The sequence below is a fragment of the Colius striatus genome, chromosome 3, assembly GCF_028858725.1.
Source record: "Colius striatus isolate bColStr4 chromosome 3, bColStr4.1.hap1, whole genome shotgun sequence".
NCBI lineage: Eukaryota > Metazoa > Chordata > Aves > Coliiformes > Coliidae > Colius > Colius striatus.
This window is the reverse complement of record NC_084761.1, coordinates 21,205,718-21,218,791: the sequence shown is the minus strand read 5'-3', so window position 1 is coordinate 21,218,791 and position 13,074 is coordinate 21,205,718. Positions and strand designations below refer to the sequence as shown.

The window sequence follows — 13,074 nt, the reverse complement described above, 5'->3', positions numbered from 1 at the left end:
GTGAGCTCTGTACCTTCACAATTTTGACCAAAAAGAAGGAGGACTTGTTAGAAAGACTTGAAAAATATGAGAGGATATTTCATGTCATGGATCTTGGACAAGAATGTCTCCTCATCTATAACGTAAAGGGAGAATCACACCCCTTGCCCCTCTTTATGCTCAGATTAAAACTTTCTCTAAGTAAAACACACACTGAAAAAACCCCTCACTTCAAGAACACTCAGGTGAAGTGTATGAATACCAGAACACAATCTTCTTTTCCACAATATATTCATCTCTGCAACTTCTAGAGAAGAACCCTGGTGCCCTACCCACCTCTGGCCCAGGGACTCTCACAGTTTATAGCAGTCTCTGTCTTAAACAAACAAACAAAAAAAAAACAAAAAAGAAGAAAAAGCCTTGAAAAATTCCCCAGCTGAGTTCAGGGCTCTACCCCAGACCAGTCTGCCTTTGTTTCTTTCTCCAGCCCCTTTCCCAGTGGCACAGGCAGAGGTTGTGCCTGTGTGTTGCTTGCAGTTGACATGTCAGACGTTATTTGTTTTTTCCCTTTGACGAGCATCACTGGAGATGTCTGGGTTGCATCAGACCAGGCCCTGAGTGCCACATCAGAACTGGGAGACAGGTACTGAGCTCCCTGAAGCCTCTCCAGGGTGAGAAAGCAGAGAATCAAAAGTTTCTGCTCAGATTCCTCGCCATTGCCATGAAAAAAACAACTCCACACCACTGGAAAGAAAAGCCGTGTGTGAAAGCAGAGGCAACAACCACCTATGTGGATGTACATACAGATTTTTTTCTACCATTATTCTCAATTCCATGTGCAGGAAACAGCCTGTCTGTCTTCTTCCTCTTCTTTTCCTGACACCAAAAGCAGGTAGAGAAAAACTGTGTGGAAAGATTATTTTGTGGATGGGAATGACTGAGAGCACAGCAACCATGCTGCCTCTGTCAAGAAACAAGTTGTGAGTGGCTGAGGATACATGAAAGTGTCAAGTACTGCAGTATAATTTGCCAGTTTGCAGGAGACCAAAGGTGGCTTTTCTTCAAAGAAATGCTCTCCATGCAGGCTGTAGAAGGAAGTGCTGAGATTGCTCAGAGGTGCTGGCAGCTGTGAGCAATGGTCACTCCTTAGTTGAATTTAGCAGCAGTCAAACATTGTAATTAATGACTATTGGTCTTGCATGCCACATCTCTGCATTATCGCATTTCTTTGGTAACCCCCAGGCTGTCTTATCCAAGAAAAGAGCATTTATCCATTTTCCAGAAAAGGTAATAAAGGCCTGGAGAGGTGAAGTGACTCACATCAAACCACCTGTCAGACCTACCACAGAGCACAGTGCTAGCAACTGTGCCGTGCGCTGCTGCTTCATCTTCCCTTCATCCAAGCACACATCTGATGGGCAATATTTAGATTAAGCATTTTGCCCTACACAAAGAAAGGGTCCCACTGACATGCTCTGACACTAACCAGACAACAGGCTTGAATACGAACAGCGGGGCTTTGGTTATTAAAGTGAGAGGTGATGTATCCAAGCTTCATTCTTGTTGGTTACTGGATTCAAGGACTTCCTCCTACTGGGATCTTCTGACAGCTTTCTTTTTTTAAAGAAAGCATCACCAAGCAACATGGGAAATGTGATTTAAATTGCAAAATAAAGAGTATTTCAGATGTCTATTTTGAGAAAGTACCTGCTGCCCGGTTGGTCCATCTGTGTCATTGACATAGAACTGCAGCTTAGATATGTGAAAGCTGAGTACACAGTACATGTGTAAGCTACAAGGTGAGCACTGGATTAAAGACCCTCTGGCAACTTTCCTCTCTCCTTGCTACAATTTTACTCTGTTTCCTTTGTTGGAAAAAGAGGAAGAAAAAAGAGACACAGAAAAGAGGCAGCTGGGTGACTTAATCTCTCAGAGCAGGGCAGAAAACCTCAGCAGCCAGACCCCACAGTGGCTTCCCCTGCCCATGGCTTTGCAGAAGTCAGAGCTGCACTGATTTATCCATAACGATGAACTGGCCCAACGGGCTTAATTCAAATAATTTTTCCTCATTCTTCTCCAGTCAGTAAATTAGTTTGAAAGACAGAAAAACAAGCATAGCTTAGATTCTTTTGCACCCTGATATCAAACACACAGCAACTTGCAACAGGAGAGACTTAGAAACAATGGAAGGAATGTGTTTTCCTTGTCTCGTTCAATGCTTAGGAAGAACTCAGTGGCTGGCAGCAGAACCACTGGCCTGTGAGCCTGATTATCCTAACGTAACGTGGACAACCAGTCAGGGCAGGTAACCAAGGGGATTTTCAGGGCAAACGTTTCAGACAGTAGCTGGGTTCTCCTCTGAGTTACAGGGCTACATATAACAGGCAATGTTAATAAACTCAACACCAAAGTGCTACTGTAGAAATTATAAACAGGACAGAAGAAGGTACTTTGGGCGTACGTGCTGAATGCATGCACATACACACATACATAGACTCGGGGGATGTTGAGGTGTCTGTTCACACAATGCTTCCTGAGGTACTTCAAGTAAAAAAAAAATGCAAAGGGTACCAAGGGGAGCTTAGACTTTTAGCTAGTCAGGTGAACTTGTGATTTACCCCTAGGTGGGAATTCACCTCCTCACCATTCCTGCAGGAAGCAGTGGCAGTAGGTGTCCATCCTTGAGGGAAAGTGCAAATCTGCAATGATCTCACACAATTCAAGCCACAGAATGGCTAATGAAGCTGTCCTCTCCCTCGGGGGAACTTGTAATCATTTTGGTATGAAACATTTTTTGGTGAAAGATACCCCTGCACCTGGATTTCTAGGCCTAACTCTTCTCTCCTTCTCATCTCAGAGTAGCCCTTACCAGTGCGTATGGCTGTGGTAACGTGGCTGGCAATACTATCCTGCCCTTGTTTATTTTGCACAGCAGAGGAAATGAGACAAGCTTCAGTGAGCAATTGTTGAGTGTATGCTTGGGAGAGTGAACTGCAGACTGGTGCTGTGCTGCTCCTTTCCCTCGGTGCTCCACTGCAACACCTGAGAAACTAGTCCCAAGTTCTGGATTTCCCCTTTGCCTGAGGACATTCATTCATCACCCCAAACTTCAGAAACTGATCAGGACTACTGACAGCCTGTTGCCTTCATTGCCTAGGGTGAGTCTGCAGACAGTAAACAAGCAAGGGAATTGTACCCATTGCTATGGTCAAAGCAAAGGCCCCTGCATCCAAAATACCCTCCCACACTCAAATTCTTATACATTAAAGCAACTTCCTGTTCGTAATCAAAGCTTCAGCCCAAGTTAAAGTGAGATATGAAAACACAGCCTCCAACACTGATGGAAAAGTGAGACAAAACATTGGCTCTGTATCCAAAGGCAAATCATTCCAAGTAAAAAACTAAACTTTGGAGCTTCAGAGGACATGTGTTGAATAATATGTACAAGAGCTCCTTTCCCAAATTTGTTGTGGGTCATATAGAATCATAGAATGGTAGGGGTTGGAAGGGACCTATATACCTCAGGAACTCCAGAGTCCCACACTCCAGTCAGAGATAAACCTCTCCCTGATAAATCCATCTTGAGGAGAGATTTTAATTTCTTAAGCCTGCTCCATCTGAGAGAGATAGTGTTTCCAGTGCAAATCCTCATCCCAGAGCAATACAAACTTAGTGAGGTTCCACACATCAACACTGCTGGAAGGGCCAAGCCCTTCCTCTTCCTTTTGCAGCTGCTCCAGCTGTGCAGGATCAGCATCTGTAACTGCAGTGCCTAAAAGCTAGAGTAACTCCACTAAGGTCAGTGAGTTTGCTCCAGAAGTGCATCCTTGCTTATAAGATCAGAACGTGACTTCACATGTTGCATTCCCCCCAGCTGGGCCACACTTCCTCCAGCTGTAGGAAATCAGTGGAGCTTCTTGACTTCAAACATGTCAAGGTCTGGCCTGAATGTAATGCTGGCAATAAAAGTCACTCCTTTGACTTTGTGGTGCAAATCTCAGAAGACCGAGACACAAAAATCTATGAGGTCATCCAGACTGACTGGTGTAAGAGGTTCTTCTGATGCCAGCAAAAGCTCAGCCTGAGTAAATGCTGTAGGATTTGGTTCTAGACTGCACAGACAAAGGAAGGAAATCAGGCTTTGCTGCAACACTGGCAAATACAGAGCAATTCAGGAAGCTGACTTTTGAAGACATTTAATAATTAAAAAATGTAGATAGGTACTCAGGCTTACTGGCAGCCAAACTATTTTAAACTCAGCCCTATGTAGATGTTACTGATATCCATCAATGGTGACGCTTGACTCAAGGCCCAAAAGCTCAATTAATTTCCCTGGCACTGTGCTGAGAGCCAGAAGACTTGGGAAAAGGTGGAAGTGAGGTTAAGAGACTGTCCTGGACCTCTTCCACTACCTACATGCCACAGGTTCTGGGGATCGACATTGCTCCACTCCAGCATCACTGCTGCCCTCATTCCCACAAGAGGGAAGTGGAGTTTGCCTGCTGCTCTCCAAGAACAGCAGCCACAAAACACACACAGCAGGCAGGAACGCAGATACACACATTCTCACCTGCTCTTCAGCCGTAACTTGAGTCCTCCTGACCACGTGCTTTTGTTGGGCTGAAAGTCAGTGGTCACGCAGTTTGGGCTGAGTGGGTTGGGAGACAGGTCGGTGCATCCCTTTGCAGCATGTGTGTCCCTGTCAAAAGAAACCAAGGCCATGTAAACACTGACACTGAAAAAAATCAGCCCTTGTCTCCTATGTTTAACACACGTTTTAAGAAAGAAGGCAATACACAGACCCATGGGGCAAGGCAGGGACATCAGCCCAGTTTTTAAAAAGTGCAAAGAAAATGTGATGGAAAGCCAGGTGCCTCTCTTTGCTTCTCTATGTCATTGCCCAGGCAGGCTATAAGAGTGAGATTTTGCTCTCCTTTATACCCAGGCAGTGCTCAGCCCCTGCGAGTGCCCCTCACAACTGTTTTGGAGGAGCTGCACAATACTGCAGCACTGCTTTTCGGCACACAGGAAGGAGATCAGCTGCAGCATCTGTGGTACAGAACTTGTTATCTTTCCTCTACATTTTGAGACTCTAAATCCCTAAGTGCGGAGTTCAAGGGTTTCACTGTGGGATATGCCCTTTCTGGACATAACCACCTTACAAGAGCTCAGGGAACGCTCTGAACACACAGGAGAAAAGCTAGGAGAAAGGTCCACACAATGAAAGCAAAACAGAGAAGCCTGCCCCCCTCTCTACTGATATTTCCAAATGAATATTTACCCTGTTTCATCACACACATGCAGAGCACACACAAACATCGCGTAACCATCACTTCAGCTCCTTCCTTCCCTCAGGCACAGTAGAGCCTGAAACTATCCAGTATTCCCACTTGCTCCTGTTTTTAGCACTGAAACGTGGGAGAGATTTGAAATTTCTGCTTGCTCAAGGAACCCCCACGCTGAATAAAATAAAAGCGGGTGTGAAAGACCCCCCTCCAGGCCTCCCTCCCTCCCCGGGCTCACGCGGGCCATGGCCTGAGGTGCGCAGTAATTGCCTCTCCTTGTCTGTGTAGTGTAGCAGGCTGCAGGCTGAGTGCACATGCCGGCATCTGGGGCTTTGGATAGCTGAGATGGCTTGGATGCCATTCCGGTGAGAGGCTGCCTGTCTTTGTGTCCAGCTCGATCCTCCCCCACACTCCCTCCCCAAGCCCCCACGTGCCAGGCAGGAATGTTAAGCCTCACATTGCGGAAGAGATATACCAGGAAAGCACAGCAGCACTTTCACCTAGATTAGGGAAAGCGACTGGTCTGGAACCACCTTTTTGCTCACCCTTCATCCCAAGTTTTACCCCAAATCCTGCCTTAGCTGCCTTTTCTTTCCATGTGCTAAATCCCGTTCTGCTTTGTCTTTGCCACTCCTCTCCTCTGAGATGATGTCAAGCCTCTCATCAAACTGGAAACATCCCTTTCCCTGCTTCTGTACCAGGCTTGCTGTACGCCAGGAGCGTGACCTCCTCTACTGCAGCCCTGTGAAGTGCCCACACTGCTAAGTGCTCCAATTCTCTTTGCTTAGGAAAGTTTACTATGAAGAAATTACTAGCTTTTAGGTAAGATTTCACTGCAAGATAAAGACAGAAAGCCTGCTACAGATGCAGATTTAAAAGACTGTACATGGAGAATTTTTATACATCATTTTTAACCAAAATATCTTTCCAGATGTAGCATTTAGAGGACAAGGTCTTCTGTTGAAGGCTTTTTATGGAAACACCAGAGAGATGATCCGAGCCACAAAGAACTGCACCTGTGCCCCTACAACACAGAGAGATTTCTGTGACAAGGAGCCCCACAAAGTCCCTGGGAGAGTTTAAGCACAGCTCAAATTTGTTGCAAGGCTCAATTTGTTGCTATATATCATGCTGAAGCCTAATGAGTTGTCTCTCTGACAGCATCGTGGCAGGATCCATTAGAAGGGAAAAGGTCTCAGAAGAGGCACTTGTCTGAACTCTGGGGCAAATCCTGACCTCCAGACTCAGGCCTCATTTCTGACACTGGGAACTACCATCCCTTTTATCTCCCTCGTTTGCTAACGGAGCCATGAAGAGAAGATACCATTTACTTGAAGACTCTTACCAGGCAGTAGCCTCATGTTGGAGTGACACTACCTTGGTTTAAAGAGGAGGCTGGGCACTTGGCTGTGACCATACCTCACTCACTGGGGTAACCCTTGCATGAGCCAGAACTCTCGGGTGACTGCTGGGGGCTGGCCTAGCTGCCTTACTTGCAGAAGTGCTGATGCCTGGGGCTCCTGCTGATTTTGAGGGTCAATGCAGGTGCTAATCCCTTTTGAAAAAGCCACCTGGGTGTCCTGAAGTGCCACCAACTGCCACAGAGCTATAACTCTCATCGTAACACCAAAGCACTTACAAAGTCAAGGCAATTTCTCCGAGACAGTTCTCAGAGTGCTGTTTCAACTTGTTTGAAAGCACATACGCAGTGCAAGATCTTTGCCGTGTTCACAGAAGATGCCTTGGATCAGCACTGACCTTTCCTAACACACCCCTGGCAGCGCTCAGTCGTAACTTCCCTATTCATTTCCTAAATAGCAGACTTTGGCTCTCCCAGGCTACGCAACAGCTGTGCTCCTGCAGTGAGCAAAGCTGCTCATGTCCTCTCTCCAGTCAGCTATCTCCAAAGTAGCCAGTAACAATATTTAGGACTAGGAAATTGCCTCTGTGCCAAATACGTTAAAAAGAGTAATCAGCAACCTGAGAAACTGATATAAAGGATGAAGTGCCTACAGCTTTCCAGTCACCACAGCCTAGGCAGCTTTCAGTGCTTGGGATCATTTTTTTTTTTTTTAATAAAACCCCCAGCTTTTGAAACACATAAAGAAACAAGAGACAACATGGACTCTAACCTCTGCTACTAGCAGAGCTTTCTGACCAAGTCACTTCCAAGCATTCCCATAGGGATCTACACAGATCTGACCCTCCCAGTCAGCAGCGACAAGCAGCAGGAGGGTAAGCAGCTTGGGTGTTCCCCCTCACACAGCGAGAAACCCCTGTGTGCCAGTATGCATAACTTGGAGCTTTACCTCAGAGACAAAGAAACATTAATTAGTGTCTGCATAGGCTCTGGGGTTGTTGTTCGGAGGTAAGAAGGAAATGGAACGGAGTTTTTCCCGAGCCTCTTAAACAACTGTAATTACTGAGCTCTGTGTGGAACGGCGGGCTCAATAAGACATTGAAAACTAATCAGCCAGTCTATAAATAACACCATTAATCAAGCCCAGTGGCGAACACATGAGATGAGAATCTTTCCATCAGTGAAGCACATGCACATCAGGGATAGAGTGCAGCAGCTCTTCAGCAGCAGCCACTGCCGAGTGCCTTGCCAGTGAGGACAATGCCCATGCAGGAGTGCCTCCAGCAAGGGTACAGCTGGCTGAGCAGGGAAAATACCCAAGGCCAGCATCATGGCTGTAGCTGCAGAGGTGGAGACCTCTCCCAAACAGGACCTACAAACACAGCAGCCTCTCTCCCCTTCTAGCTTTCTGCTTCATGCTCAGTCAAGCAACCTGACTGCTTATCCCAGAAGATTTTCTAAACAATTTTCGAAGGCAGCTCAGTCTAACGATCAGGAGTGTGTTAATCTCTGTAAAGATACTTCTTCAACTGAAAAATGGAAACAATCACCCGATATGTTGAGGGCCTACCTTGTATCTTGACTGTCGCCACTCACACCATCTCCTTAGAGTGGCTTTCTCCCAAAGCTCGAGCTGGCCCCAGGATGGCATGGCATGATGGCTCTCTGCAATAGCATCCAGCCTGCTGGGATGCTCTTTAAGGACAGGGCTGCATTTTATTTCGGGATGTTGCAAACTGCCTTACAATTGCATAGCTAAAAAGTATCCCTGGCAAGGAGTGGCCTGCAGTTGTCCTTTTTGTTATCATGTTGTTTCCAAGGCTTGCAAGTGGGAGACAGGAAACCTAGCGCAGTCTATTTAAAACTCCTTTACCTCCCACCTGAGGCCTGGCAGCTGTCTCTGAAATCTTTCCTTTTCTGCAAAGTTTGTGTTTAATTATGAATTGTTATTTATATTTGTTGCTTCCATGGTGCCTTTGGTATTTAATACCACACGTGTTAATAAGTAGCTGTACAAAGACACTCTGCTCAGCTTTTCCCTCATCTAAAAATATGATCTGTTATGATTTTTTTCTTGATGCTTGCTTGACAAACAGCAAAAGAATACAGTGATACAGATTTAAGCCTTTCTTTGAGAAATGCCTGCTCCTCAGAAGTTTCATTGCCTCACAGCTTGGTTGCCACTGCTTTGTGCAGAGCACCAGCTGCCAGAAGAAAGATGCCCAACCAGAAGTATCTCCTCTACACATCCAGCACTGCCTCTTCTGAAGCAGTTTTCCATGAAACTTTCCCCCATTTTTTGCCACTCTTTTCAGAGCTCTTCAAAAAACCATAGATGGCCTCATATTATGTTAGTCAACTCCCTACAAGACTGGTTTGCCCATTACTGCCATCTGATCTCTCATATCTTTCCCAAGCTGTCACAATCCCTGCAGAAATCATTTGCAGTTTTAGGGAGATCCTTTCTTCTGACCATGGTTGACTCTGACCTCCTCTGGCTGCCTTACCTGCCTCCTTTGCTGACCTCTCGTTACCTGTACAGACTGGTTTCCTAAATCAAACCTAGATAATAAGTGGGGGTGCATGCCTCTGCCCAGCAGATCCCTCAACAATTGTGTCTGGACTGGCAGACCAAGTTCAGCCAGAGTTTGCAGAGATATTCTCATAAATAAGTTAAACTCTATGTTTCACAAAAATAATCCCCTGAATAATGGAAGTAACATAAATCATTGCTCCCATTGAGGAAAGGCTAAGACATGAACTCAGCTTCCTGTACAATTCCTGAAGAGGAGAGAGATCTTACACAGGGAAGCCATACAAAACCAAATATCTCAAGTTTTGTCTGTGCATAGCATAGCACATGTTTTCTAGCACATCAACTTTACATTTATTCTGTTTGCACTCCCATCCTACACTCTGCTTTTCTCCTCAGCTGTCTGTAGTTCTAGGTATGAAAATATAAGTCTAGGATATGGCTGAGATCATCCATCAACAACACTGAGAACTATGCTTAAAGTTTGGGGGTTTTTTTCCAGTTTTTCAAAATGGATATTCTTGTAATAGTTCCACCTCTTGGAGTCATGATTACTTATTTTAAACTAGTCCCAGGTTTGCTGCCATGGTAACCTGCTGCTTAGTTTAGAAGACCTAAGTCCTGGAGAATCAAACCCCAAAATGTTAATAGGTTTAGAAATGTTTAATGTCTCCTTACTTTTGAGCCCAGTGTTATTCCTTGAAGAGAGGATGGAGCTTAAATTCCGATTTTTAAAGCATTCATGATCTGTTCATAACAATTATCAGAATAAAAAGCTTTCCTAGAAAAATAACTGCTTACATGCTGAAGCTTCTGAAATTGAGATTCTACAATGTAGAAACTGAGTTCTACAGCTATTTGTAGGCATTTCCTGACATTTTCCCCTTTGTCTTAAATGAGAATGTAAGCACAACCCTCCTCTACTACAGAAATAGCCAAAAGCACAGCAGAGACACAAAAATAAGGAGAAGCAGCAATAAAACAGAACTCAGCTCCAACAGCCCTGCAAAGAGAGAGACAAAGGGGTTAAGCCTGCTATTTTATCCTCACAGCACCTCAGGTTACACAGTGTCACAGGGTGTCCTGACATCCCCAGCTCAGCCCAGTGACATAAGGAGAGTTCAGCAGCTTCATCTCTGGCTATCCTCATCCTGTAGGCTACGGGTAAGCTCTCAGCAGCTGATGAGCTGAATTACGTCTCTTTGTGAATGAAAATGCCACCTCCACACCAATCTCCCATCTCCTGGCAAACAGCAGGCCCTCCTGCCCCCTCCACGCTGTCAACGAGAGAGCTGTCTCTGGGTAGGCTAGCAGAAGGGGAAAGAGACCACACTCATCCCAGGGACTGACCTGGCACTCGCCTGTGGACACGCTGCTTTGCAGATCCTCCCGCTCCGCCTGAACTGAAAAGCCTGGACTGCTTACGTCTTTTTCATTTGGTTACCTCCTGTGGCTGGTCCAGAAATAGCCTGTAATCCATATATCTGTCACACTCACAGAATCACCTTTAGCTGAAGTGGAAGTGACCTGTGTGTCAGAGCACAAAAGTCCAGGTCCTCTCCTGGACAGAGCATATGTGGGGTTTAGCTGGTAGTGTCAACATCTGCACAGGTTTATTAGTCTGTGCTAGCAGGACTCCTGAGCCAAACAAAGAGCCAGGATCAGCTGGAAACATGTGGGCAAAAGACATTTCCCATTAGAAAAAGTCTCATGAATTGAACTGAAACTTCTCCTTGGAGGACACACAGTTTGGATTAAAGATTTTACTGGGAAAAGTGCCCCAGTTCCTGGGTACAACCTCCAGCCTGCCACCTAGAACACTCACCTGAGACAGGGAAGAGCCAGGTTCAAGTCCACAGTCTAATAGGGTAGATAAGGAATTCAAGGCTGTTTCATGGACACCTCAAAACGCAACAAATTCCCCCTGTGACAACTGGTCCTGGAAGGACTTTTTGATCTGAATGCAAAGCAGTTTGGATGTTTTGAAATCTCAGTAGGGCTCATTGAGCACAAAAATCTTAGGACCAGATTAGGTATTCTCCTGCAGTTGTGCAGCAAGATCCAAGCCTCAAGCAGAAACAGTAACATCCACGTCTTCGATTCAGATGGGTCAGTAAAGCTCAGGGAAGAAAACCACACAACCCAAAACCATTCACAGTGCTGCTGACTGCTGCTTCTAAGAAAGGGGACTATTAAATACTACATATGAAATTAATTTCTTTTGTATGCATCACAGGCACATCATTCTGATGTCTGTTAGGGGGGGATTACTAGAGATGATATTCTTGCCATAAACCAATCACCAAAAGGGAAAAGAAGAAATCTTCCAGAACAGTGTAGCTTGTGATTTTCTAAACATACAGGCCATTGATTGAAGGCAAATTAAAGGGCCATGAAATCACTTTGCTGTCTTGGGATGGCAAATTTTAGATGGATACAGGTCACATTCAAGCACCCATCACTTTCAATCTAAAGGTTTCTAGGTGGTCAGGCTGATCATGTGGTATTTCGGCACAAAGAAAGGCTGAGAAGTCACCTGGAATTAATTAAGGCACACAGCGTTCCTTCTAGAAGGGCTCTTCACTTGTGCAACTCCCAACTTAAACAACTTCAATAAGCACTGACCTTCAGGTCCACTGAGAAAAAATCTGGAGAAATGAGCCTGTGCAAGTTCTACTTGTCCAGTGTTTTTCTAGCTTTCCCTTTTCTCTGAGAATGGATGGGGTTTATTTGACCTGACCTCAGTCCCACAATCTGGCAGTGCTGTGTTTGCACAGACCCACACAAATGCACAAACAAGCTGTTTCTGCGAGGTACCTGTTTGCAAGCACAGATCTGAAAGGAGTATTCGCATTCATTTGGGTTCCTCACTTCATTTGGTATTGGCCAAGGGATCTTTGAGAAAATGAACTCTCCCTTTGTCTGCAAGAGAGACCTAATCCTCGTTTTGCCCTGGAGGATTACTGAGTACTTAGAAAGGCACTCACATGCACATTTTTGGTTCATGCCAGCTGTATTTGGGTCCACAATATGTAGCTGTTCTTTGGTCTTTAGGTTTGACAATAGGCATTCCACTGCATCCAGACCTCGACCCCACAGACTGCCACCCTTTTAAAGACACCCTAAATTGATGCTTTCTGAAATGTGGGCCTTCTCCTGCTTTGCATGAGTAGTTCGCCCTCAGACAGCGCGTGTGAATTCAGTGGGCAGGCAGGCAGCTGGGCACACAGCCCTGAGACCAGAGTCTTTTCTTGTGCTGCCGAGCCAGCAGTCGGAGCTCACGGCTCCCTGCCTAGCCCTGCCAAAAAGACCTTGACCCTAGCTGGATGGAAGAACCTGTAGGGCTGACAAATTAGCTTTTATCCCTAGTCAGCTCCTAGGCTTTTTGTAATAGAAGTTTATGGTCATACTCAATTAGAGCTGGAGCCCACCATTCGTGGGTTGTACACACTGATGTATAATAAGAGGTCATTTCTTTTATTAAAAGAATAATTGCTACAAGGATTTCAAGTGCCCACCAACTCTGTGCATAGCTGGGCTTTTACTGTTGTGGTCGTCTGTGCACAAGGTGGGTTTGTCAATGGCCAGGATTTTGCTCTACTCATCAAGCTCAGAGCCTTTACAGCCTACCAGTGTTTCCACGCGAATAAAGTGTTCCCTGTGCAGCTCTGGCCCAAATCTTCCTAGGATTGTGTCTTAATTCTGCAAAGTAGTAATTCAGAATGGAAGTAAAGGACTCTCATCTTCAGCTGGCATAAATTAATACTGACTTGAGCAGCACTCTGTCTGCCCAGTTAGGATCTCACCTTCTCAGGAGGTGAGACTTGAGAGGTTACAACTGTACCGGTTAAATGGTACCAACAGAAAAAAGTGGAGTGCAATCCATTCTGCACCTGAACTCTACTTGGAAGTGAAAC

The 13,074-nt window shown here is 45.5% G+C and overlaps 1 protein-coding gene across 6 annotated transcripts in view; it reads right to left on the bottom strand.

Annotated features, from left to right (window-relative positions):
- SHROOM3 (shroom family member 3) overlaps nucleotides 1–13,074 on the bottom strand; it is a 150,855-nt gene that overhangs the window by 27,157 nt on the left and 110,624 nt on the right. For 5 of the 6 annotated variants that reach the window (XM_061994263.1, XM_061994262.1, XM_061994264.1 and 2 more), the window contains one exon: nucleotides 4,550–4,678. In XM_061994263.1, coding sequence (XP_061850247.1) covers nucleotides 4,550–4,678 — 129 coding nt within the window. Of the gene's footprint in view, nucleotides 1–4,541; nucleotides 4,679–13,074 lie in introns of those variants that run through there. The other variant, XM_061994265.1, reaches the window with a different exon arrangement.